General features: G+C 38.0%; 1 protein-coding gene, 2 long non-coding RNA genes and 1 pseudogene across 5 annotated transcripts; 2 read left to right on the forward strand and 2 right to left on the reverse strand.

Annotated features, from left to right (window-relative positions):
* Nucleotides 1–3,564: 3,564 nt before the first annotated feature.
* On the reverse strand, nt 3,565–4,752 carry LOC103423605 (uncharacterized). The gene is made up of 2 exons (XR_527642.4): nt 4,286–4,752; nt 3,565–4,147 (listed from the first exon to the last, which is right to left on the reverse strand). It is a non-coding gene; the product is annotated as an uncharacterized lncRNA (long non-coding RNA).
* A 4,648-nt stretch (nt 4,753–9,400) lies between these two features.
* LOC103423604 (zinc finger CCCH domain-containing protein ZFN-like) lies at nt 9,401–13,308 on the reverse strand. 2 transcript variants are annotated; one of them, XM_008361698.4, is made up of 7 exons: nt 12,725–13,308; nt 11,853–12,010; nt 11,623–11,685; nt 11,426–11,545; nt 10,652–10,942; nt 9,965–10,294; nt 9,401–9,831 (listed from the first exon to the last, which is right to left on the reverse strand). In XM_008361698.4, exons 1-7 carry the CDS (start codon nt 12,807–12,809, stop codon nt 9,547–9,549), a joined length of 1,332 nt encoding a protein of 443 aa, XP_008359920.1. In that variant the 5' UTR covers nt 12,810–13,308; the 3' UTR covers nt 9,401–9,546. The 2 variants fall into 2 exon arrangements, with proteins under 2 accessions (XP_008359920.1, XP_008359919.1); XM_008361697.4 differs by having other exon boundaries at nt 10,652–10,945.
* Nucleotides 13,309–18,590: 5,282 nt separating this feature from the next.
* LOC103451143 (putative pentatricopeptide repeat-containing protein At3g23330) lies at nt 18,591–24,758 on the forward strand (annotated as a pseudogene). Its single transcript, XR_531659.4, has 10 exons — nt 18,591–18,942; nt 19,032–19,097; nt 19,624–19,764; nt 20,032–20,130; nt 20,329–20,401; nt 20,556–20,644; nt 21,231–21,314; nt 21,474–21,533; nt 21,630–21,846; nt 22,462–24,758. The product of XR_531659.4 is annotated as a putative pentatricopeptide repeat-containing protein At3g23330 (transcript).
* Nucleotides 24,759–25,158: 400 nt separating this feature from the next.
* Nucleotides 25,159–26,049, forward strand: LOC139190137 (uncharacterized). Its single transcript, XR_011574147.1, has 2 exons — nt 25,159–25,342; nt 25,758–26,049. It is a non-coding gene; the product is annotated as an uncharacterized lncRNA (long non-coding RNA).
* Nucleotides 26,050–27,853: the final 1,804 nt, after the last annotated feature.

Consider the following 27,853-nt stretch of genomic DNA (forward strand, 5'->3'; position numbering starts at 1 on the left):
CACAGCGTCAATTCACATATATATGCATCAATTATCAATTCGTATAACTCATATCATTCATATCATTCATATTATGCATGCATGGCATTTTTGAAACATATTTTCATATAATTGCATTTTTTGGGAAAAACAGTAGTATATAGGTAATACGAAAACAAAACTGCCCACTCACCTGGAGTTCGCCCTACAACTCCCTAGCACAATACGTCAAGGCGTCATGACGATCGGCGCCTAAAACAATAATCAAATACAATCTTAGAAATCATATCGATAGAATATAACTTATATAAAACACGTCACTACGCAGTTCGATCCGGAAGATCTGCAACTCAGATTTCAAATCCATAACTTCCAGAGGTCCACAATATACCTCTAGGACAACTTCCTAAAATTTCATTACCATCCAACGGTCGGATCTCCGTCAATTTCCAAAACTAAGTGACGGTTAACATTCTATTTTATGAACTTACAACTCCAATTCCGGAAGATCCGTAACTCGGATTCCCAATCCGTAAGTTCCTATAATCCTCAAATATTACGTATTACAACGTATCAAAGTTTGGTGACGATCCAACGGTGGGATCGTAAATTCACATTTTCTCCTAACCACGAATCGTAACCAACTTAGGTTCAATTACTCAATTTACGTCCATCAATTATCAAAACCGAACCTAGAACCTTAAACACATGCTAAGAATGACATTGGCGGGCCATTGGCCACGCGCCGCCGCACGGGCCGCCGCGGTGAATACTATATAAACGTTATTTAAAGCATATAACCAACAATTCTCAAAAACTTCTCATACGGTGCTTAATTTGGGTATATGAATATACCACAGTGACCTACTCGACGTCACGAACGTCGACAAATTTTTAGGATTAATTTTGGGCTTGTCACGCGCCAAGGACAGGCACGGGTACATGCGCGCCCACGCGCGTCTTCTTTCTGCGAGCTCGCCGGACTGAACTTTCCGGTGGCCGGAAAACTGGGCAATTTTCAATTGCCTTGTTCTCCCACGTTTCTCAACCATTTTCTTCGAACTTTACATCAATTTGAAGCCCTAAACATGTAGTTTCACGATAGACTAGTTTCAAGGTCTAAAAATCACGAAATCTCACCAGAAAAATTCCAAGAAAACCGGCCAAAGTTGAACCCAGTGATCCGACGTCCAAAACCTTCAAATGAAGCACTCCGAGCTTCCTTGGGACCTCACTAAGCTCACTACAAGCTTAGAATTCCCTGAAAATCGACATATTACGATTGCATGAATAGTGACATAAAATGGAGGTTCGGGTTTCACGTGATCTCGAAGGTTTCACTTCCTAAAACCAACATCAATCGACTCAGGAGCTTGAAAGGATGAAGATTCATACCTTTTTGGCGTCGATCCGAGGAAGTTCGAGGGTTTTGGGCTTCGTCCGTACGTTCGAGGGTGAGAGAGAGAGAGAGTGAGAGTCGTGAGGGAGGAGAGAGAGGGTACGGGAAAGAGAGAGAAAGAGGTTTGACATGTGTGGTTCATCCAAAGTCATCACCATCCATTTTATTTAACTCCCTAACCACAAAAATACATGTAACTTTTAATCCAATAGTTTAGGAAGTATTTACTTAGTCCAAATAACAAGCCACACACACATACCTTAATACCCGTCAAGGGTAATTCCGTCATTTCACATTCCCGTCAAAAGTACCTCTGGGACGGGCTGTGACAGGCAGGCCAAAGCAAGGTTGTATTGCCTTTTTTCTTTTTACACAGTTGAAATGTATATGCGAACACAGAAATCAACTCCAGTTTTATACTTGTGAGAGGCTGCTGCTGCTGTAAATCTGTAAATTCAACTTTTTTTTGTGTTGGGATGCTTCGTCGGCCGGCCACCTGTTCATTGCTGACAACTCCCCTTGATGCTGATGATCTTGCCGGCTGATAATACTGCTGCCGTCCGATTGAGCTTTCAACGTTCTTGTAAAGCTCAGCTTACACTCTGGAACAACATGTGCGCGATCGACATGGCTCGCGAGTTGGACAGTCGATTCCCTAGAGATGGCATGTGATTCATTTGAAAGTTCCTTTGGTCATGAGCTACACTACGACTAGTACCACTCACTAGTTCTGAGTCTACCGAATGCAATGAGATAGATACGAGAGAAAATACACACCATCAAACATGATATTTCTCTCTTTTCCTTTTGAAAAAGCCATGTATTGTAACGTTGTATTTTCATCCAAAAAAAAGAAGGGTCCAAATTAAAGTGCAATGAAGCGAACATATTGCCCTAACCAATTGGACTACCGCTCATGACCTTGGTTGGACCAGTGACCAGCAAGGTGGGGAAGTTGAGAAGAAAATAAGGGCATACATGATGGAAGCGCCCACCATTTGATGGTCATATGTCCTTTGAGCAGCACATGGCTTGTTGGCATATAACTACGTCATCGCAATATTCACAAAGGTCAACGACATTCCCTTTTTTTCCGCCAAAACACTCTTGTGAAGACACCAAAGTCAGATCATGTGGCTCCCAACCCAGAGAAGCTCTTCATTCTGTTTTTCCCTTCCTATTTGAAGGATTATGGTTAAGCCATGTCAACATCTTATATTAAATTTTTATAAAAAGAGAAAAACAAAATAAAGAGTGTGGAAGGAGGAGGGGATGGAATGGAAGAGGATGGATGAGGATGGAAAGAGGAAGGAAGAGAATCCTAGTCCCCAAACCCACCCCACTTACTGCTCACTGCCCGTGCCTATATAGGACTCTTTTGATTCTACAGACCATGTACTGTCATATATTTTAAAATTCCTGCATGACAATGAATATTTGGCTTGAGATACCGTTACAGACTTGCAATATCTATCATCCCGTTGATGTAAGCTACAAACCATAAACATAAAGTTTTGGTCGACTGAGAATTTGAGACTTGCATTTTCACTCAACGATCTACAAGAGGGTATAAAAAAAAATAAAAAATTCCAAGCAATAAAAGTGATGCAAATAATATCCATCCAAGAATTGTAAACCACCACCATCTCAACATCATTGAAGCAAAACTTGGTGGCTATGGCTTAACTGCACCCCCCCACCCCCACCCAACCAAGCTTCTAGCTACATGCATTAATATCCATCACACTCACACATCCCACCTACTGTTCAATTAAAATCTAATCTACTTAATTCTCCAATCTCCACCACCTGCATCCTGCACTATGCAATCTCCTATCTGTTTGAGGTAACTGAAAAGCCATAGCTAAGCAAGGAGAAGTCTCTCTCTCTCTCTCTCTCTCTCTCACTCTCTCTAAGGTATTCTATATACCCAATGAAATGCTTGAAATTGCAGAGAAAAGCAACAATATATAGTAGATCAAACCATTCACTTTCTCTAAACATCAAGTGGAAAACCAGTAAGCATTGAGTGAAAGCAGAACAAGAAAACATTAGTAGCAACCAGTTTCATTGGAAAACATGAACTAAAACTCATCACAAATTAATAAAATATCAGCACAAGACTAAAATAATAGAACATAGAAGTTGAATCTTAATCCTTGTCATAGAGCAGCTCTACTGACCACTTTTGGAAAAGTCAATAAAATATCATTAAGAACCCCAAATAGCTGCATTAACAAGGACAATGTTCCCTAAAATCCTCACAACTATGCTAATCCTATCTCCAGGCACTGCTTATTGCAGCCAAAACAAAAAGAAAAACAAAAAAAAAAACATTGGAAAATTATCCCACTAGATATAGAAATAAGCTAACCTGGAAATATACTAAATTTCATAACTTATAAACAAACAAATCAAGAACAGATATTCTTTTTTGCCATCCAGACTCCCAACAAAATCAAACATTACCCCTAATTCAACAATTTAATTATAAAATATAGAGAGGAAGAGTTAGATGTGGCATCCAAAGCAATTACAGGTCTTGGGTGTGAAAGAACAGAAACCAAAAGGCCTGTTTGGAATGTTGCAATTGATGGCATAGCAACAAGGAGAAGGCAAGCAAAGACCTTTGGCACCTCCACAACAAGTACACAATGCACAAATCCGAAAGCTCCCCAACTTCCTTCTGGTCTCATTCATCACCAAAGTCTTCATCTTTTCAGCTCCAATCAGTGGCACAAGTGGCTCCACAGCTGCAGACCCATTGGCCTTAAAAGTTCAAAACAAACAAACATGCACTTCAATTCACAGAAAACCCAGAAAAAATCATCACCCATTTGACAAGAAAATGTAAAGGCATCTATGAAATTGAAAGGAAAGTTGGGATCTTTGAAGAGTAACACTCACATGGGTTAAGCTTGCTGCTTCAGTAGTGAAGATAGCAGTAAACAAAAAGAGCAGCAGTAGGAGGAGAGAGAAGGTGACCCCATGAGCATGAGCAGGCATCATGAATTGTTTCTTGAGATGGGTGCACTACTTTGGTTTGTGCTTTTGAGACTTTGAGTGGCAAAAGGTGATGGGAACTTAAGAAAAAATAGAGTGTGAGCTGGGAAGTGGGAAGTGGGTCTTTGATCTTTTTTTCTTAAGAGGCCTTTGATTTGGATTTGGTGGATCATAAATGTTATAGTAAAAAGGGTTTTTAATGGTTATTTGGTTTGAGCTGGTTGATTAGGTGGAGAGCTAAATTGGGTTGGGCGCGAGGAATTTTGGAAAATCAAATGTAAAGAAAAAGACTAGAAAGGGTGTGTGCTGTGAGAGTTAGGTTTGGGAGAAATTGGGAAAAAGGGGGAGGATTTTTTGCGATGACGGCTCTTATCTTAATGTGTAACTTGAATGTGCATGTCTTTGTCCAATACAACTATTATGGTGGTGGCCACACCCAACCCGTTTCCATAGGTGTGAATGTTTACATGTGGAGCAAGTTTTCATACCTCCTAGGGATGATACATTTAATCGTTGAATTTGTGGGAATTTAATAAATCGAAATTTTAAGAATGGTTTTACATATAGTTATGAAGATAAGGGTACCATAGTTATAACTGTCGTTAAATTTGTCACATTAAGATATGTTTTCTAATTTATATGCATTAATATACTTAATTATTTTTTTGTCAAATTTTATTCTCCGATCATAGTTTTTGGCATTGGATGTTGATGTTTTATGGTTAGATTCCTAATTATATAGTATTTTATTTTAATTATAGTTTTTCTTTATATTGTGTTGATCTCATGTGATTAAAATAGTTTCTTTATTAGTTATGAGAAAATATAATAAAATTATTGATAAAATAAAATAACCTGTTAACCGATAAGGAATTCGTTACTCATCTTAAATGATTATGGCCCGTATAGAATAACCCAGTCGCTAATTTGATGGCTAGGGATTTGGATCATTTTTATGATTATGGAGATATTATGACACATCTGTTTTGGACTGAATTGTTGTCATCCCTACTTACATGCAACATGATGTTACTGCGACAATCTTTCATCAAATTATATGACAATTTGTGATAAATTTAAAATACCTTGAAAAGTGTAATTATTTTACTGCGGTTCAAGTCATTCGCCTTCTTTGGACCAAGAGTATCTCCTTATCCTCATTGTATAACAATGATGGGATGACAATTTAACCCCACAAATCCGATTCCCGCAAATAATCGATCCGAATGATTCGATTTCAAAGATTAAATTTTAAGTATTTTACGGTTATGAATAATCATAGGTTAAATATTAAAAATCCCACTGGGTTTGGCCTGGCCTGACCTAGTTGATGAAGGTTGTAGCTTTTTTTGTATTGGTAGATGACACCACCACGACATTATTGCTTGGATATGTGCAAAAAATAAAAATTGTATTTGAGCACATGTGCTATATGCTAGTTATCTACGAAGTAATAATAATCATATGAGAATTGTATGTTTGGGGAAAAAAATGCAGGTATGGGACAGATATTGTATGACATTTTTTGCTAAGAAACCGTGTGACATTTGATATAACAAAACAATGAGTATCACTCGTGATTTTTAGTTGGTTTTGTAAATTCGGACATAAATTATCGTTAAACATATTTATTTTTACCTTTGCCTCACTTTAAAGTTTTGAAAATTAATGTAAGACTTTCCGTTGATATTCTCGATGGTGGAATCTAATTTAGCAATATTTTGGGCCTCACTACTTTATATTTAGTTTTCGGCTTGAATATTTTACTAAATATACAGTTGTTGCTATATAAATTGAAAAACCGCTTTCAAATACTTTATAAAGTTTTCCTACTGCACATGGAAAATATTTCGTGAAAATTAAAAGTTTGGATTTTTCACCAAAAACGTGGGTAAACACTCACTATTTGTAGCCAATTTTGCAAATTCATACGGAAATCATTGTTGAATATATTTGTTTTCTTCTTCGCATCACCGTGAAGTTTTAAAAATTAATATAAGACTTTCCGTTGAGGTTCTTAAGGGTGGACCGGAACCCCATTTTGGCAATGTTTTGTGTCTTACTACTATATTTTTCATTTTTTTTAGTTTTTGGCTTAAATATTATATCAAGAATACATTTTGCTCAATAAATGGTAAAGCAGCTTCCAAATGCCTTAAAAAGTTTTCTTGATGCTCACCAAAAATAATTCGTGCAAATAAAGAGTTTGCATTTTTTACAAAAAAAATGTGTTAACACTTACTGTTTGTAGTCGGTTTTACAAATTTGTACATAAATCCGCATTGAATATGTTTGTTTTCTCCTTCGTCTCACCATGCAATTTTGAAATAAGTGGAAGACTTTTCGTTGATATTCTTGAAGGTTGAACCCCATTTTGGCACTATTTTGGGCCTCACTACTATAATTTTCACTTACTTTTTTCAATTTTCGGCTTCAATATTATACTAAATATACATTTTTGGCTCAATAAATCGAAAAAAAAAACACTTTCAAATGCCTTATAAATTTTTCCTTGATGTTCACAAAAAATATTGTGCCAAAATAAAAAAAACAATATATCATTTTCACAAAAAACGTGGGTGCCTATTTTGGCAATGCTTTGGGGCTCACTACTATATTTTGTTAGCTTAAGGGTTGGTTTGGTATTGTTGTGTTTTGAAAAAAAAGCTGCTTCTGCTATGCTGTGAGAATAAGCGGATGTGAAATAAAGCTGTAGAGTGTTTGGTAAACTTTTTTGTAAAAATGCTTTTGAAAAAAAAACAGTATTATAGTGTTTGGTAAACTTTTATGTAAAATAGACGTGAAAAAAAAACCGGTTTTTCAAAGTTGGGTTTTGCAGCTTCTTGTTTTTGGCTATTTTTCACCCAAAACTGTGAAAAAAAGCTGAAGTTAAATGTTTACCAAACACAAAAAAGCTCCCAGCTTTTTTTATACCAGTTTTTTTTCAGAATCACCTCAGTACCAAGCCAGGCCTAAATATTCTACTAAATGTACATGTGCTGCTTAATAAATTGTAAAACCACTTTCAAATGCCTTATAAACTTTTCCTTGTGCTCACAGAAAAAATTTCGTGAAAGTAAAAAATTGCATTTTCCCCAAAAAAATGGGTTAACACCCACAATTTTCTAATCGATTTTAAGAACTTTTACCATATTTGTTATAAGCCCAAGTTAAAGTCATTCTATAAGTTTTCATTATTTTTTTATTTTCAACTTTAAAAATCAACGAAAAATAGTTTCGGGTGTTAATAAATGATAAAATCACATGCAAAGGTCTTGCAAAATTTTCGTTATAACCCACGCAAAATATTTCCTAAAACTAAAAATTTCAATTTTTGTTCACAAAAATTGAGTTATAACCCACATTTTCCAATCAATTTTGAAAACTTTTACAAGATTCATTAAAAGCCAAAATTTAAGTCACTCTAGTCGCACCACATGTTTTCTAAAATTAATTTAGGACATTCCAAAGATTTTCGACACCTACAAATCTCTTTGGGTCGCTATTAGTTTATATTATTTTTCTATCTTTCAACTTTGAAAATCAATGAAAAATAGTTTCAAGAGCTAATAAGGGATAAAATAACATGCAAAGGTGTTAAAACATTTTCGTCAATACCCACGCAAAATATTTCCTAAAACTAGAAATTTCAATTTTTTCACAAAAACTATGAGATATAACCCACGTGTACCAAATCGATTTTGAGAACTTTTACAAGATTCATTAAAAGTCAAAATTTGAGTCACTCTAGTTGCACCACATGTTTTCTACAATTAATTTAGGACATTCCAAAGATTTTCGACACCTACAAATCTCGGGGGCTTCTCTATTTGTTTATATTATTTTTCTATTTTTTCAACTTTAAAAATCAATAAAAAATAGTTCCGAGACCTAATAAACGGTAGGATCACATCCAAAGGTCTTGCAACATTTTCATTAATTCCCAAGCAAAATGTTTCCTAAAACAAAAAATTTCAATTTTTTTTACAAAAATTATGAGTTCTAACCCACGTTTTACAATCCATTTTGAGAACTTTAACAAGATTCAATATAACCCAAAATTTAAGTCATTCTAGTCGGACCACACATTTAATTAATTTAATTAAGGACATTCCCAAGATTTTCGTCACCTACAAATCTTTTTGGGAGCCTCCTACTAGTTTATATTATTTTTTCTATTTTTTAATTTTAAATATCAATAAAAAATAGTTTCGGGACCTAATAAATGTTAGGATCACATCTAAAGGTCTTGCAACATTTTCCTTAACTCCTGCGGAAAATACTTCCCTAAAGTCATGCTTGACAAGTGCAAAAAGATGTGATCTCCACGCATGCAAAAGGAGGCAGGCTCGATGCATGCAAAACGAGACAAAATGCATGCAAGCAAAACGAGACGAACCCGAACTCACATAAAACAAGGCAGGCTCCGCTCACAACTTTTAGCGCACAAAACAAGGCGGCCTCAATGCACGAAAGAAGGCGGCAAGCAAAACAAGATGCACTACGCACACACTAAACGAGACAAACACGGCGCACAAAAAATAAAACAAGCTCTGTTCACAAAAAACGAGATGAACTTTTGTCACGCTAAACGAGACGGTCTCGGCGCACAAAAAAAAACAAGGGAACTTTAACGAAAAGCTCCCGATATTGTTCACTTTAACGAAAAACCACATTTTTACACTAAAAAGTCAATCCTGGTACTATTCACTTTACCCTTTATTTTGTCCTTATCATTAAAACTCAAAGTTTTCAAGTCATTTTCATTAGTTTCCTACAAAACAACTCAGCAAAATAAGACACTTCGCGCCAGCAAATCGGGGCGGGCTCCACTTGAAGAAAACGAGATGGAATTCTACGCACACGAAACGAGGCAGGCTCGGCGAAAGGAAAACGCTCTTTTTAGTCGGTTTTCCTCCGCCATATCTGTCGTTAAGTTAAGCCAGTGTCGGACATTTCGGGATTTGGGACAAGACAATGTTTGCAGATGTTTATACGGTGCAATGCAGCAATGCGAAATTCACAAGGTTGAATCTATCAGATAAATGCATCTTCAGGACAATTCTCTGTAAATTTCCAGCAATTGGAAATCAATTTACAGATATCAACTTGCAGATATCCCTCAAAAGATTGTTAACGTAAATGGTTCGTTTTCGAGCCGCTTTTCACTCCTCTCTGTCAATGTTGTTATCTTCTGCACTAGGCATCTGTCTAGGCTCCGACAATGAAACTCTCCTGGGATTTGCTGATCCTGCTTCAACTAGTCCTGATGATGCTAAATTTAATGAAGCCGCCCCCGACGTCGAACCCAACAAACGCCGGGCTGGGGCATCAGCCGAAGATGACGCAGACAGACCATAAGTGAAGATGCCCATAGGGTGGTCAAACTTGCAACTTGGTCCGAACTTACAGATACCGTAACGAGAATAGAAGATGCACATAGGTTCTCCCTGTTAAAAAGTGTACCAGATTCATCGTGTAAAATATCAACATCAAAGCTTGAAAGATAAACAAGCGCACGCAACTATTTTCGAAACAATAGCTCAAGCTTATAACCGAACTCCAACGGTAAAAGCAACTCACCGGTCGTAAAGGAAGGCCTATTGGACTCAAAACACAGTCTGGAGCAGGAATTAACCTCTCCATAGGATGATGGAACCTACAGACCGCACCAAACTTACAATCCCCGGTTTTCATATAGAACTGGCACTCAGGCTGGCCAGGTCTCTCGGGAAATACATTTTCCCTCTGCAATGCATAGAACCCTACAGGGATGGAACCGGAACGGTATGGAGAAAAGCCCCCTTGAGATCCTGAATTTTCTGGTTCACCTTGGCGTGAAGTTCCATACATCTGACTGTTTCCCGCTGTTTGTTGCTGACTCTCTGCAGATGAAACGGAGCCAAGCTGGCCCTGCAAAAATTGCCAACAAATAAGCGTATTGATTCTTCTCGGGGAACCATAGCGCAAGTATACTAGTGAACTTAAACTCAAAAGCTGCTGCATTAGAGCTTTTCTGATGGAGTGCAACAAAAGAAATTGCAAACCATTCGATTTTCATCTTGTTTTCTTCTCATAAGACAAATTTTCAAACTATTATTCTGAAACTTTAATCACAAATTAGATGACACAACAAGATCATCAGTTTTAAACACACATGCATATAACTCCGATTAAATTGATTTTGAGACAAACAATAATTAGTTGCACATTATAAGGTAAAACAATCGCATCACAGCATTCCGCACAGAGAGGTACAGTTAAGCTTACACTGTATGCGTTCCATCCAGGGACTGATACCACTCCCTGAGGAACAATGAGAGGAGCGTAATTTGATGGAGCTTGCCAGCGTGGACTGGGAATAAAAGATGCTCTCGACCAATTTGTAACTCCTCCTGCATACGACTGCTGGCCAGGAGTAGTTGGAGATTGGACAGTAGGATATACAGGAGAGCCACGCACTGAAACCATCATGTTAGTAGGTTGGGGATGGTGGAATTTACAAGTGCCTCCGAACTTGCATTGTCCAGTTCGTAAATAATAGGCACATTCGATCTCATTCTGCTAAAAGTAAAGAATGAAAAGTTAGGAAATTTATCTTACCAACTAAGATGCACAGAAAGATCTACAAAACAATCTCCAAAGCAGATATGTACAGACATTTACAGATCTACAATATGCCTGAACGAAAACTGTGCAGCATGTATTGTTCAATTTTACAATTATTTCAAATATACAGATAGCATATAAACAACATTTTCTCCAACACATATTCAATTATACAATACAGAAGTGGAATGCTTGGTCCTCCTAAGACGAAATGGTTTTTCCTCTAGCATATGTGTGTTTCTTAAATCATTATTTTGCGTCACATTACTTCTAAAATTTACCACACCAACACAAATGGCATTTGTTTTCGGTCCATTGTCTGTCCATATACCAGAGAAATAAACTACAAAGTAAACATTCAAGTAAAGCAAACAGAATCGAAATGTGCAAAAGAGGTGAATGGCACAATAATGAGATGAAAACAGGAAATCGAACCGGTCGAAGTGGATAGCCTAAGATATTTAAGGCAACTCTTCCAGCGATTCCCGCCTTGTCTCTAGGATGATGAAACTTGCATGTTGCTCCAAACTTGCAGGTTCCTGTCTTCAGGTAGTACTGCAGGGAAGTTTAACAAATATCATTAGTAAGTCAGACCAAAATTTACACAACCAACCTTCCACAGAAATACATGCCTGACATTCTGGTTGTCCAATTCTTTCGGGGAACTCTCCCTTCATCCTTGCAGCGGCAATAGCCTGGCAATAAACAGAATCTTGGTATATAGACATATAATTTCAATCAAAATTTAATGAAATAATTAAACATTAGACACGAATCATACTACCCTTGTGCTAAAAAGTATCAAAGAAAGAAAAATATTACTAAACTAAAAAAAAATGGAGTAAACATGGTGAAACTATACCAGCTTCCGGTTAGGTGGATGATTAAAGCGACAAGTTGCCCCAAATCTACAAAGTCCTGTTCTGATGTAATAAGAGCAATCTGGCTCTCCAGTTCGCTCGGGATAGCCCCCGGCTTCCAATGTTTCACTTGATCTCAAATTCATTGGCCACATTGCATCTGAAATAACATTTCATAAGAAAGTTCATTACATTGTATCATACAAACATATCAAAACTCAAGCGAGAGGCATATTTCCGACGTGTACATTTCATCTGCATTCTGTTCCTACTTGTACACCATAAGAAGACAATTAAGTAAAGAAATTGTGCTTTAAAGCTGCGATTAGATTAACTTCTTCGTCTTATTGTTCTTAGAAGCCAAATCACACAACATTGACATTGCATTTTCTGTTTAAATTGGTTTTGAAATCACGGTTATCGTCGATCCCTCCTTTCGATCTTCATGCTATAACAAATACCGTATTTGAGTTGTTACGGGATAGCGAAAACTTTCATTATCTACAACTCCAAATTCTCCAAATAGCAACCAAATCGCATTCAGAACACGAAACAATTTGAAAACAAACAAGAGGCAACATACTGTAATAATTCAAGAAACGGAAAGAAGCACATGAAAAATGAAAAACATGCGAATTTAAGTCCTGGGAATCGAAATTGACGAAGCTGGATAAGATTGAAAGCATTGATCACATATGGATTGAGGAACTGAAAGGTCAAAAGGGACAATTCGCATCGGCGGAGGCAGCAAACGTGATTGGGAAAACAAGGAAACAATGGCGAAACAAAAGAGAAACAGAAGCAGAGAAAACGACAGTTACTGACAAACAAAGACAAATGTATGTGTGTTATGCAAAAGAGGGAGAAAGACGACCTTGGGTCAAGGCAGGTGACAGTGAGGGAGCGTCGGTGACGGGCGCGGCAGCACGAGACATGGGAATTCCGGCATCGAAGTCCATGGCTCCAGTCGCCGGCGAGAGAGAGACAGTGAGTTAAGTCGTCAGCAGCACCACCAACACCACCGGGCCGTCACTCTAGCAAACCCCACCGGAATTACCATTCATTCACTCCACCCCCTCCGTCGCACCCCACAACTCACCTACCTGTCACTCTACTAAAATCCCCCTCTCAACGATCAGACACACACTATCTCTCTCCTCTCTCTCCCTCTCTCCCCCCCCCCCTCTCTCTCTCTCTCTCTCTCTCTCTCTCTCTCTCTCTCTCTATCTAAACCAGGCCACACCCAGACCAAACAAAAAAAAAAACAGAGCCAAATTAACAAGAATAACAGCTTTCTAGAGAGAGAAACTTTTACATGGATAGAGAGAAAGTAGTTTTAAGAGAGAGATGATGAGATGGAGAGAGAGAGAGAGAGAGAGAGAGAGGAGAGAGAGAGCGGTGTGCTCTCCTCTCCACAAACGAGAAGAGGAATAAAAACCAACCATCTCTCAACCAGACAAGCTTTTTTCACCCGCGTTTTGGCAATAAACGGACCAAACCCCACATCCTTTCCCGCCACCCGCGACTGCCTCAACTCCTATACTCGCTCTCTTTGCTCCACGCGTGCTCCTCCTCCCTCACCTTGTCCCTCTGGTTTTAGAGAAATTTGTAGTTGTGAATGGGACATGATAATACACCACTTGTTTTTACGTGATAAAATTTTTTATTTTTTAAATTATTAATTTTTTAACACACATATCCCATCATTTATATAACAACACACAAACTAACAGAGGCTTGGCTGATTTTTGTGGGAGGTGTTAGATCCGCGGAAGACATAATGGGCAAAAGGAAGAGCAGCACTCGATTAGCTCAGATCCGAAACACAAAAGGTAAACTCACAACCCTCCATAACTAATCTCTTACTGCATGTCTCATATAAACTTCACCGTGTAACATCCTGTATAACAGTAACACTGAAAAATCTCTTCTACTTTTTCTTATATGCTCGACGCCAAATCCTCATCTAATATTTTATTCAACAAGTGGTCGACTTGCGCAGCGAGTAGGTCCAGCTCTACGAGCTGCGAAAGTGCGATTCCGCAAACCGGATAGCAGAAACTCGGACCGCTTCCTGTGACGGCTTTTACTATTTCCAGTTTATTTCTTTATATTTTCCACCATCTGCTCCCTTCTCCCAATTTTTAATTTTTTCTTAAATTTTTAATTTTTTTTAATAATAACTAGCATATAAGTGTGTGTGAGAAAAATTTTTATTTTTGTTTTTGAAATAGAATGAGAGAGGAAGAGAGTGATAGAGAATGTGGGAGTGGGAAATTTTTATTTTTTAATTAGAGATATGTTAGAATTATATGTAGGTGAGGTTTTTGAAAAAAACAGTAAAATTTAGTTGTGTGAAATTACATTTCTACTCCATATTTCTTATTCATGTTATGTTTTAATTAGAATGTTAAACTGATAATTTCATACGATTTTAGTTGTCATCAAGTGCTTTATTAATTAATAAAGATAATCGATATCTTGCTAATTACTTCAGTTGGAAATATAATTATAATATAAGGCGTCATCACATATGTGGCATGAATTGTCGAGAGATATTAATCAGAAAATGGTTGAAATTATATTGTTTTAATAAGAAGGAAAGTAGTTGCGATATTGAAAAAGTTTAAAGACTAAAAATAGTAAATATGCATACATGGTGGACGATGAGTTTTACAATTGGCAGAATAAAGAATTATGAAACGATGGGTACGGGGTCCCTCCCTCCTCTTTAAAATGTAGCCATCAACAAAACTAACACAATTTTACACCGTCTAAAAAAGAATCTGAATTCTTGCCGGATTCTTTTTGTGAGAATCTTTGAGATTCGTGAATTGTGTTTGTTTATCGTACATCGTACTATCAGATATCATTTTAAATATTTTTATTTAAAATTAAATACAAACAGGACCTAACAAAAACTGACATCATGATGTACGATGAACGGACACGATTCACGGATTTTTAAGATCATTACCAAAAGGATCCGAAGAGGATCTTGATGGTTCTAAAACTAAAAGTGCTAAAAAGAGAGAGAATTATATTTCACCAATTATGAGAGAATAATTCATGAATTCAATTTAGGTTTGATGATTTATTTTTTTTTGGTTTTCAACTCACCTTTTTTCTTTTTTAATATGATAAGTCAACCTATTTTTTAGCTTGACTGTTTACATTATTTTTCCAATTGCCTACCATGCCCATAACTTGGCCAACTTATGTCCATATTAGCGAACCTACGCACATAACATACTCGAGATGCAACAAAGCCTCAGTGCCCCGTTTTGATGTTTTCAGCAACTAAATCTAATGAGGAAGAGTCACCATGCAGGATGCCAATGATGTGGACAACCTGGAGGGCGTCACTCTCAAGTTCAATCTGGTGCCAGTGTCGCTCGAAGGCCAACTAGATACTCTCCTGGTAACTAGAAACTTCACCACGTCAAGACCTGTCACGTGGGATATTTTGCAAACAAAACTGGTTTCGCGGCGAAATACCACACCAGCACCCTGTTTTAGTAGAAGCACGAAAAGTTCTATCCACATTAATTCTCATCTACTACAAAGGAAAGCGAAACAAAACAAAAACAAAATAAGCGAGCATTAAAAGAGGGAAGAATCACAATAATTAACGTGACATTATCAAGCTTGAAAAAAGGGTTAGGTAAATGTCAGGACCGGGGAAGCTATTTTCACATCCTCATCTAGCTCCGTCGAGCAATTATTTTTAATTTTTTAATTTTTAATTTTTTAAGTTACCCTGACATAAAAAAATTCCACATGTATCATGTGTAGCAAAATTATAAACGGAAGCTCGCAATAAGGAATATAATATACTTTTTGTGCATCTATAATATGTAACCATATTTATTTTAGTTATTACAACCACCACATCTTGCTGCTAGTCCTGTAAAAAGCAACATGTCAAAAGCGAGAGAGGAGGGGGCCGTTTGAACCGGGGAAGGGGCTTCACTTCGCTTTTACGATTCAAAAGTGGCGGAAGCTCGCACGCATTGTCCTCAAACCTGATTGGTGGAGCGGCTCAGCTGGCTTGGGTTGGATTGGGTTGGGTCCAGGGCCTTTCGTTTATTTTTAATTGCATTCGCATCCTTTTTTTTTTCTTTTTTTTTTCTACTTTGAATATTTTTTAAGAGGGAGAAAAAAATGGGAGATGATTAGAGGTGTACATGGGAGTAATAATATAATGTACTAATGTACTTCACCATAATAAGATATTCGTAGTCATATGGTTCTTTACAATTTTCATTTTTGTGTTATTATTTAAAAGATTCGATCTATAATAACGTATAAAGTTGAATGTCTCTGATTTGATGTGTATAAAATCACAATGAACGTTGTTCACAAGCTTCCTCTTTAAAGCTCAATTTGGCCATTCAAACTGAACATACAATAAATGTGAACAAGCACATGCTTTATATGTAATTTTAACAAAGTCGTTTTACACAATGACATGTGGATTTCGATTATGAATTACTTCTCCGTTGATTGTCTATGTGAGAATGAAAACATGAGTGAGGCGCACACAACATACTTGAACTCCTAATTAGGAATTGGACTCTTGAAGGGCACCTACTTTTGAAATTTATGAGATTGTCCCATTAAACTATGGGTCTTTTTTCTCCTAAGTCTAAGCCACGAATATTGAGGCTTGAGACTGAACTTGAATCAAGGGCATCCCAATTGGATCAAAGTAGTTGAGGAATTGCGTAAAATATTTCTTTACGTTTTCGTTAATGGAGAGGAGAAATTCAAATTGTAACTTATTGCAACATGAAAAGGTAAATTTCCATCATGTCAAAAGATATCAAAAGGTAAATTTACATGAGTGCTCCTATTAGGACCACTTCTCACACTTTTGACCAAATATTGTGGGCTTAGCAATTAGCATTGCATGCGCTTAATTGTATGTAAAATTTGTAAATATCTTTGCCAAATCAATCAAGGTATTTAGCATACAAAATAATCTATATTGTTGAGACATACTCTAATTGAGATGGACTTTACTATAGTATGTGACACCAAGAATTATTCGTTCAAAATTTTATATTTTATATTTATTCATTTGAAATGAAAAGTTAGCTAACTACATTATATACGGTAATTTGAGGTAATTGAGTAGTGTAGTTTTATTTTTTTTATTTTTTACATTGCATTGTGATATTTGAAATTATATCAATTTTTGGTGAACTGAAATCATATCAATTTATACATTCAATATGTTTGACCTTGTGAGTTGTGACAAGCAATATAGATAACACCCCGCTCCCTTGACTCTTTAATCATTATGTCTCTTTGAACGTGTAATCAATTGTTATTTTGATAATATGGTAGATGTGGAATCCGCCATTGGGATGATGTATGAGTCATATTTGCATCACTGAGACCAAATTGTGCGATTGATTCTCATTGTATTGTAAAGTCTCTATCAAGGGAAGACAAAACTCTAAAAATAAGTGTGTTTTCAGGTCAACATAGAAAAATAAACCTCATATCTATCACCACATCAATTTAATAAACGACCAAACATACAAACACAAAGAAAACATAAATTAATACAATTTAAAAACTTTATAATGCGAAAAAATTGAAACTTCACGATCCATTTCAAGTATTCTAGGGAAGAAGGACAAGAATTAACAATTAAGAACGCTACCTTGTCCATTTTTTACTTTTTGAGCACATTGATGTTTTTACACTAAAAGGTGAGAGAGTTCGACAAAGCCACACAATGTGCAGTTTAATTTAATATCAAATTCGCCATCCACGAGATTTGAACTAAGACCTCTCGCTTCCCTTCCAAGAATACCACCAGATCGTAGGACTGTTAGCGTGTGTTTGTTTGAGCTCACTAGCTTTCGCTGGCTTGGACTGGACTATGTAGTAGTCTAGTCTGGTGTTTGTTAACAGTCCGGGACTAAGTTTAATGAGATTAGAAGGGACTCGCGGGGACTAACTCCCTAGCTAGCAGACCCGTCGAGAACCATGGGATTAGAAAGGACTAACTCCCTCGCGTCTTCCTCTACTCCTATGTTTTCACAAACGCTGAGAGCCACCATCATTCCCCCTTCCCCTCCTCCTTTCTCCTCGTTTTCTCCTCTTTCTGCTCCACAGAGATCTGAGCTCGGCTGTGACGGCGACAGTTACTTCATCCTGCTGGTACTGTAGTTCTGCTGCTGCGGTGGCGACTCAGTAGCAGTCGGCTTCTCATGCGCATAAGATATTCTAAGCACACTCGGGAACTGCTAGTCAAAAAGCCTCCTGAGCCGCGATTTGAAGATGAGTTGCACCGAGTCGACCCGGCTTGGCTGAATCAAATTCTTGGAATCGATATTAATCGGTTGGATCTCATCGGAAATTACATGGGCTTTACAAACTATGAATTACTCCATAAAAACTGGAGGTGAAATTCAAATCAGTTTGGTATGTGCAAAGGCTGTGGGTGATTTTTTTTTGTAGAGAAGGAAAGGGTAACGGTAGTACGGCAAAGTTTTGTAGGATACTAGCAAATTACAAAGTCCAGTTCCATTGCAAAATGGAAAAAATAAAATATTGGGACTAAAATATTTTAGTCCGAGATTTAGTCTAGTACTACATCAAACACTTCACTATTTTTATCCTGCTTAGTCTAAGCCAATCCAATCCAACGTAGTCGCTACAACTAATTCAGTCCGAGACAGTCCGGTACAACAAGACACCCTTACCTTTTTTACTTTACTCTTCTGGGGTCAAACCTTTCCCCCCTCTCTCTCTCTGAGAGTTTGAGAAGAGTCCCCTCCACCAATTTTTTAATATGTGAACCGTTAATACTCCACCTGCTACTAGAGATCTTCGCTGCTTTCAGCAAAGATCTCTCTCTGTGTCTCTCGTCAGATCTCTCCAATTTCTACAGGCAGACGTAGGATCTCAGCAAAGCACCAAGCAAGGATTCCGATCCACGTTCCCGATAAAATCCTCTACCCACCAGTTTCAGACCTCCCGATTTCTGCAGTCATGGGGTGTCGCTCGATTCCCAGAACGATTGCGTACTCCCTCCCCCTCATATTGCTCCTTATCCTCGCCGTTTCTGCTCAGGTAGCTCTCTCTCTCTCTCTCTCTCTCTTTCTCTTTGCGTGTGTGTATGTTTATATGATTCTAATTCTGGTGATTTGTTGGGTGATTAGGAGTCTGGGTTTGAAGCTGAGAGGGGAGACTCCAGGGGATCCAAAGATCTGGGCCGTCGGAGCAAGGTTTGACAATCACCCTCTCTTTCTCATTTTACATATCTGTTTGGTTGCTGAGAAAATTGATGAGAAACGAAGACTTAAAAAAATTCCTAACCATCACTCATCTGATGGGTCATGTTTCTCTTATCTGATTGTTTTCAAGTTACAATGTGGTACTGCAAGAACTGTTTTTAGAGTGGGGGAGTTGGTAGCTTGTATAAAATTCAATTGTATGTTCATCGAATTAGGTAGCGTTGCGTAAAGTAAGTATCATTTGATTTGATTTGTAGTTGATGCTGTAGAAGCTTGGATACAGATATTTGGAAGTGGGGATTTGTAGTTCTGAAATTTGAACGAAACTAAATTGAATTTCTTTCTATTGGGCAAAATAAGATTTCAATTTGTTTATAGTTTCATGCTTTTTTTGGGGTATTTGGATGGGTGTTTTGTAGCCTGTATGCATAACACTCAATTGTATATTTTAAATTGAAGATTCTGTATCTTGTTTTCTGAATTTCATTGTTAATACTATATCAATTTGTTTGTACAGATTAAATTGGGTATTCTTGAAGTTAATACTCTTGGCGTCAAGACAGAGGGTGACTCAGTTGCTATTGGTCTCCACGTGGACTCAGGTCTTGGAATTTTTGATGCCTTTATCGCAAGCTTATCAATGATACTAGTCAGTGAGGTTCGTGGACAAACTTCCCGATCTGTTTAGTTCAATTTTACTTTCAAAGCTGTGGTAATTTATGAGAGGTTCTCACCTGCTCGTTCTGTTAGTAATCATTAATCCCGTAAGAACAGACTGAAATTTGAAAAACTTGGAACCAAGTCAAGTGTACTAACAAATGATCGAGCTTGCATGATGGTGCTGTTTTCATTTATATGTTTTTGAAATAACAAGGAGGGCTATAGTGATTAAACTAATTTTCTTCTAATTGACAAATGCTACTAGATCGGAGATGAAACCTTTATAATAGCAGCTCTTATGGCAATGCGTCACCCCAGGTCAATTGTCCTATCTGGTGCACTTTCAGCCTTGTTTATAATGACGGTAAGTTATCTAATATTTCATTTCTATTGTGGAAATACATATATAAACGTTTTCCCTTCAACATCTCTGCTCTCTTTATGTGGTTCTAATATGCAATTTGTTTCCATGGTGTTGTAACTAAAAGGTTCAGATACTGCAAAAGTGCGATTTCTTATTATCGATGTGATCAAGATTTAAGTTGTTCTGTGTGTCAATTAGGTACTTTCCACTGGACTTGGTAGGATTGTGCCAAACTTGATATCAAGGAAGCATACAAATAGTGCAGCTACAGGTAAAGCTACCGATTCTTTTTGTTACTTGACCACTAAGAAATTTTATGAGAATCGGATTTCCATATTTTTGTTTTGGCTATAGAATCTTAGGTACATGGTCTTGCTTTAATGTTTGATAGCAAATCAAGTTTTGTAATTCTGTTTTCTTTGCAGTTCTATATTTATTTTTTGGACTGAGGTTACTTTACATTGCTTGGAGATCATCAGATTCTAAATCTTCCCAGAAGAAAGAAATTGAAGAAGTAAGTTTATTATATGTTTTCACTTTTTAGCCTTTATTTGATTTGTATTTATTTATGATCTCTAGATAGATGGATGGTAAATTAGCAATGCTTGGTGCCTGTACTACCCAGTTTATGGATCATAATAATCAACTTTAGATTGGATAAAGCAATATTTAAATTTTTTCAAGACTTGCTTTGATGCTTTTGAATGAACATGTGAATGAGGGAGGTCTACAGAAACCTCCGAAAACAACCTCATCTGTATAGTGATAGAGATTGCAAAACAACTTTACCTCAACTGTGCAACTGATAAAGTAGGATGATGACATTGAGTTAACTGGTGTCGTATGTTTAAAACTTTCCGGGCTTATTGGTTTTCCCTTGAGTTAGCCATGAAAGTACTAGGCATTTACGAGAAGTGGGGATAATCTCAGAATTCAGAGTTGTTTTGAATTGACTGCCTGCATTATTCCTGATTTCTGATCACTTTTTATATCCTTTTGTCTTCATTGCATTTATGAGCTTACAACATGAAATTTGTCCCTCTACTAGTCTACTTTGTTATTTTTGCTGTCTAAATTTGCTTGGCACCCAATATATCCAGGTTGAAGAGAAACTTGAGTCTGGACAGGGAAAAACACCCTTCCGCCGTTTCTTTTCCAGATTTTTAACACCCATCTTCTTGGAGGTATGACTGATTTGGTTTATGTTCTCTTTACTAATCATGGATTTAGATGGGATCTGTACTTGTTGCACATGCTTTTAGAGCTGAAACCTTTTAGCTGTAAGTTTGAAGTCTTATGATAGATAACCTTCATTACTAAATGAATTCTGTTTGCTGTTGCAGTCATTCATTTTAACGTTTTTAGCAGAGTGGGGAGATCGCAGCCAAATAGCGACAATTGCTGTAAGAGAAGATTCCTCCCCCCTCCTCTCTTCTTGCCATAGTTCATGTTATATTAAGTCTAAAACGGAGATGAAACTCTATCTTTTAACCCTGCAGCTGGCAACCCATAAAAATGCAGTTGGAGTTGCGGTGGGTGCAACACTAGGACATACAATCTGCACGTCTGTGGCTGTGGTAGGAGGGAGTATGTTGGCATCCAAAATCTCCCAACGGACAGTCGCAACAGTTGGAGGCTTGCTCTTCCTATGCTTCTCCGTGTCGTCTTACTTCTATCCTCCTCTCTAAGTGCAAACTGTGAACCCTAGGCTAACCTGATTCTCTTAAGAGCCTTAAATGCTCTACACATTTTGTTTTTCTGTTCTTGTTTTCGTGCTTTCTGCTCCTTTTTCGTTTTTTCGGATTCCTTCACAAGTAGAGAGCATATGATACCCGTTATAACAGATCATTCACTCGTCTGTAAAATGATAGCATATACTATACAGTCCTCGCATGCATGGACCCCGTTGTTAACGACACCACGAAAGCCAAAGTATGCCCAATTTCCTGCAACGTTTTCAAAACATGTAAGATGAATCAAAGCGGAAAACTTTTATCCCAAAAAAGCGCACGTGGAATAGGCCAGTTGCTCATGGCAGTATGTTCGTAAGCGAAATATGAAATCAGCAACCCGCTTGAAAAGAGACTTCACCGCAACAAATGCCTTTGCTTCTCATTCGTGTCCTACCAAATAGCCAAAATCTTCAATTCCATCCCAACAAAGCTGTTACAAGGGCTGCTTCTAAATCCCCAAAACGGACCTAATTAGTAGGTAACATGAGATGGATTTGCCTAAACACCAAATACTCAAGCTCTAATCCAATTTCAAAGCATACCCACTTCAAGAGATTCCAACATTGTGGGTACCAATCTCGGGCAGTTGGTGATTTTCCAAATGAGTCCCTGCCTGTTACCCTTCATGCCAAATCTGTCAAGAATGGTACCTTGGACAGTTTGGATGTGAGGAACTATGTCACATTTTTGTATGTGAAATATAGCAACTTGGCCTATGCACACAAGTTGTTTGATGAAAGTCCTGACAGAGATGTCCGGTCGTGGACTATACTTATATCGGGGTTTGCTCGAGTTGGATCGTGCAAAATGGTGTTGGAACTTTTCAAAGAGATGCAGTTTGATCGTGTTTGTCCGAACCAATTTACGTTGTCAAGTGTTCTAAAGAGTTGTTCTAGTTTAAGCGATTTTCGGACTGGGAAGGGAATTCACGGATGGATTTTGAGACATGGGATTGACTTGGATATGGTGTTAGAGAACTCGATACTCGACGTTTATGTAAAATGTGGCGGCTTTGATTATGCAGAGAGGTTATTTGAAGCTATGGAAGAGAGAGACACTGTTGCTTGGAATATAATGATGGGTGCATATATGCATGTTGGGGATATGGAGAAGGCTCTTGATTTGTTCAGAAGATTGCCCTTCAAAGATGTTGCTAGTTGGAATACAATCTTATACGGGCTAATGCAAAACGGGCACGAAAGATATGCATTGGAGCTGCTCTATGAGATGGTGGAAAATGGACCGCCATTTAATCGAGTCACTTTCTCCGAAGCTCTGGTTTTGGCTTCATCTTTATCTGTTTTGGAACTGGGGAGACAAATTCACGGCTGTCTTCTAAGGCTTGGTATTCCAAACGATGGATTTCTGCAAACTTCCTTAATAGATATGTATTGCAAGTGTGGTAAGATGGAGAAGGCGACGCTAGTATTCAAAACAATGCATTTGAGAGCAAATTCTAAGTTTACTTGTCATGAGATGAAGACGGAGATTGTATCATGGAGTTCAATGGTTTCCGGATATGTTCATAATGGTGAGTATGAATATGCTTTGCTAACTTTTTGTTCTATGGTTCGTGAAAGGATTCTGGTGGATAGATTTTCTGTGACGAGTGTTGTTTCTGCATGTGCTAACGTTGGGATTTTGCTTCTTGGTCAGCACATTCATGCTCACATTCAGAAAATCGGGTACAAAATTGATGTCCACTTAGGTTCCTCGTATATTGATATGTATGCTAAATGTGGGAGCCTAAACGATGCTCGGATGATCTTTAAACAAACTGGCGATCTAAATGTTGTGTTGTGGACTTCAATGATTTCCGCTTGTGCTTTACATGGGCAAGGCAAGGAAGCTGTTCAGCTTTTTGAACTCATGATAAAAGAGGGAATTAAGCCGAATGAGGTTTCTTTCGTGGTGGTTTTAAATGCCTGCAGCCACGCCGGGCTCCTTGAAGAAGGCTTCAAGTATTTCAGCTTGATGAAAGAAGTTTATGGCATCAAGCCTGGAGCTGAACATTTCACTTGTATGGCTGATATTTATGGTAGAGCAGGTCGCTTGGATGAGATTAAAGAGTTCATTCAAGCAAATGGCATCTCTCACCTGAGTTCAGTTTGGAAGTCATTTCTATCTTCATGTCGGGTTCATAAAAATTTCGAGCTGGGAAAGTGGGTTTCCGAAAGACTACTCCAACTCGAACCATTGGACGAGGGATCTTATGTTTTATTGTCAAACATGTGTTCCGTGAATCATAGATGGGAAGAAGCAGCTGACATAAGGAGGTTGATGCAAAAGAGAGGAATCAACAAAATCGCTGGTCAGTCTTGGATTCAACTAAAAAATCAAGTCCACTCTTTCGTCATGAGCGATAGGTCCCATCCACACTCCACACAGATATATTCGTATTTGGATGAGCTGATTGGAAGACTGAAGGAAATCGGGTACTCATCAGACATGAAAATGGTGATGCAGGACGTCGAGGAAGAACAACAAGAAGTACTTCTCAGTCATCACAGCGAAAAGCTTGCAGTTGCCTATGGCATCATAAGCACAACTTCTGGGACGCCAATTCGGATCATGAAGAACCTCAGAGTGTGCACTGATTGTCATAACTTTATCAAATATACTTGTCAGCTTTTAGATAGGGAAATAATTGTTAGAGACAGTCATCGCTTCCATCATTTTAAACATGGTCTCTGCTCCTGTGGAGATTACTGGTAAGAGCCTAATGCAACGAGTTGTGCAAATCATTCTAGTCATGCCCTGGATACGTTGCCATAGGGTGGATGCAAATATTGTCCCTAATTTAATTAGTCTATCGTGTCCCTCTTGATTAGCGTTTTGCTAATCATAGTATGAACTTGAAGAATCCTCCTACCAAATGAAGCTTGATTCAATCAACCTCAGAGTTTGTTGATTAAATTGTTCATCTTAGCGGCTCAACTCAAGTGACTTATAAAGGCATGTGAAAAGGATTTTTAAATGAAGGGTAACGACATTTTGAATCCCCTCTATCTCTAACATTTTGTAGTTGGATTTTTTTACTAACTTGCCTCAATACCTTGGTTTTTGGGAAATCCATCACCCAAACATGGCCTAAAAGAAAATTGAAGTTAAATGGCGGATGAACTTAAAAAGAGGTGGTGTTTGGAAAAACTCACACTTGTAGAAGTTTTAGTGACTTAGCCATCAAGTTAGGGGTTTCGATCACCATATAAATAGGTCTGATCGGGAGATGTGACACACTACGTACCGCAAAGTAGTCCCAAAGAGAATATATATATATATATATATAGGATTTTATACATATTTACGCGCTCTAACCCTAACTGTCCCCAATTAAGCCCGAAACTCGTGCAGTCTCTCTCTCTCTCTCTCTCTCTCTCTCTCACACACACAAGTCATGAAACGCCGACCGCCGGAGGGCGTTGTGGGATCAGGACCTTGGCGGGAGAAGAAACCAGCCCAGTTGCTGGAGCTCCGAGGTGAGATCCGGACTCGTACGTCATGGTATGCATGCTTTTGGTTTTTGTTTTAGGGTTTGTGAGATGCGGACTGGTAAATTGATTATTTGTAAATTTGAATTTGCAGCATTTCAGTTCCGCTATCTCAGTTTGTAATCTGCGTATGTACATTCATGTTTTGAGTTTTGAGGAAACATATTAACCAAACTGCTGTTGGTTTTCGTTGCTACATTTGCAAGAATTACCATTTAATTAATTTCACACCTGAATAATTTTTTGAGTTGATATTTAAAATTCCCTTTTAATTTATATTCAAATATGTATGTTTTTTGTGTTGGTTTATGTATATGTAGCAGCTAGAAAATGAAGAACAAGAAATAAAGATTGATATCGAGTAAGTAATTTATGTGTATATTTCGATCCACCAAACAAACAGATGAGAAGAAAGAAGAAAAAGAGAAGAAAAGGCTGGTGAGGACTCTCTGTCTCAACCAAACACTTTAACTTCAAAGAAGAAGAATGAGAAGAAAGAAGAAAACGCCGTTTGAAGACTCTCTGAGTCGATCCCGACTTGAAGAAGAAGAAGAAGAAGAAGAAGAAAAAGAAAAAACAAGGGCTGTTAAAGACTCTCTGAGTCAATTGTGAGAGACATTCATTGTTTCCGTCCTTTTATAAGTTATCCCTGCTCCTCTGGAGATAACTGATAATATTAAGGCTTGATGCATGAATGATGTTGTGCAACTTATTCTTGTACCCATCGCCATAGTCATCAAGCAGTTTAATTAACGTAAATGGGGACTGGACGATTAGCGTTTCACCACCAAACGATGCTCGAGTCAGCCACGGAGTTTGTTGATTGCTGTTTATCTCGTAACCAGAGCCATAGAACAGAACGTATGAGCTAATCGACGACTAAACAATTTCCATGATGAACTTCTATTTGTTTTATGCACATGAATGACTAAACGATCTCCAAATTGATTGATTTTTTCAAGTATGATCTCCAAATTAAGAGAATGTAGGTACAATTTCGATTATGATATTTGGTCGGTAAAAATTCGTTAATATTAAGTAAGGGGAATTGTCCCACATAAAAAGAACACAAGCATTATTCTTGCTTACATATTTTTACTTGACCAAAAAAAATAAATAAATAAAGGTTGGGTGGTAACACAAACGTAGCTTTCTTCCCTCAACGATTCCGTATTTTGTATGCTTGCAATCGTTCGTATATTATACAACAACAACAATAAAGCCTTTTCCCACTAAGTGGGGTCGGCTATATGAATCATAGAACGTCATTGTGCTCGGTTTTGTGTCATGTCCTCCGTTAGATCCAAGTACTCTAAGTCTTTTCTTAGGGTCTCTTCCAAAGTTTTCCTAGGTCTTCCTCTACCCCTTCGGCCCTGAACCTCTGTCCCGTGGTCACATCTTCGAACCGGAGCGTCAGTAGGCCTTCTTTGCACATGTCCAAACCACCGTAACCGATTTTCTCTCCTCTTTCCTTCAATTTCGGCTACTCCTACTTTACCTCGGATATTCTCATTCCTAATCTTATCATTTCTCGTGTGCCCACACATCCAACGAAGCATCCTCATCTCCACTACACCTACGTGTTGATGCTTCACCGCCCAACATTCTATGCCATACAGCATTGCCGGCCTTATTGTCGTCCTATAAAATTTTCCCTTGAGCTTCAGTGGCCTACGACGGTCACACAACACGCCGGATGCACTCTTCCACTTCATCCATCCAGCTTGTATTCTATGGGTGAGATCTCTATCAAATTCTCCGTTCTTTTGCAAGATAGATCCTAGGTAGCGAAAACGGTCGCTCTTTGGTATTTCCTGATCTTCGATCCTCACCCCTAACTCATTTTGGCCTCCGTTTGCACTGAACTTGCACTCCATATATTCTGTCTTTGATCGGCTTAGGCGAAGACCTTTAGATTCCAACACTTCTCTCCAAAGGTTAAGCTTCGCGTTTACCCCTTCCTGCGTTTCATCTATCAACACTATATCGTTTGCGAAAAGCATACACCAAAGAATATCATCTTAAATATTAAGTTTGTGATCTTCGCTAGATTGCTCCGGTCATTAGTGTGGATAAGTATGTAAATTGATAGAGACAGGAAGCAAACACAAGATGTACGTGGTTTACCCAGATTGGCTACGTCTACGGAGTAAAGGAGTTCTCATTAATTGTGAAGGGTTTACACAATATATAGGTTCAAGCTCTCCTTTAGTGAGTACAAGTGAATGATTTAGTACAAATGACATTAGGAAATATTGTGGAAGAATGATCTCGTAATCACGAAACTTTTAAGTACCGAAGTGTGGTATCGTCTTCACTTGCCTTATCTGTCTCATAGGTAGATGTGGCATCTTCTTTGGAAGTACTCTTCCTCCCTCCAGGGGTGGTATCTTTAACTAGTGGAGATGCACAAGGTAATGTATCAATTTCACTTGACGCTTACTTGTAGTTTCAGGCTTGGTCAAGCGCGATACAAACCATGTAGTAGGAGTCCCCCAA

The sequence above is a fragment of the Malus domestica genome, chromosome 12 (assembly GCF_042453785.1).
Source record: "Malus domestica chromosome 12, GDT2T_hap1".
NCBI lineage: Eukaryota > Viridiplantae > Streptophyta > Magnoliopsida > Rosales > Rosaceae > Malus > Malus domestica.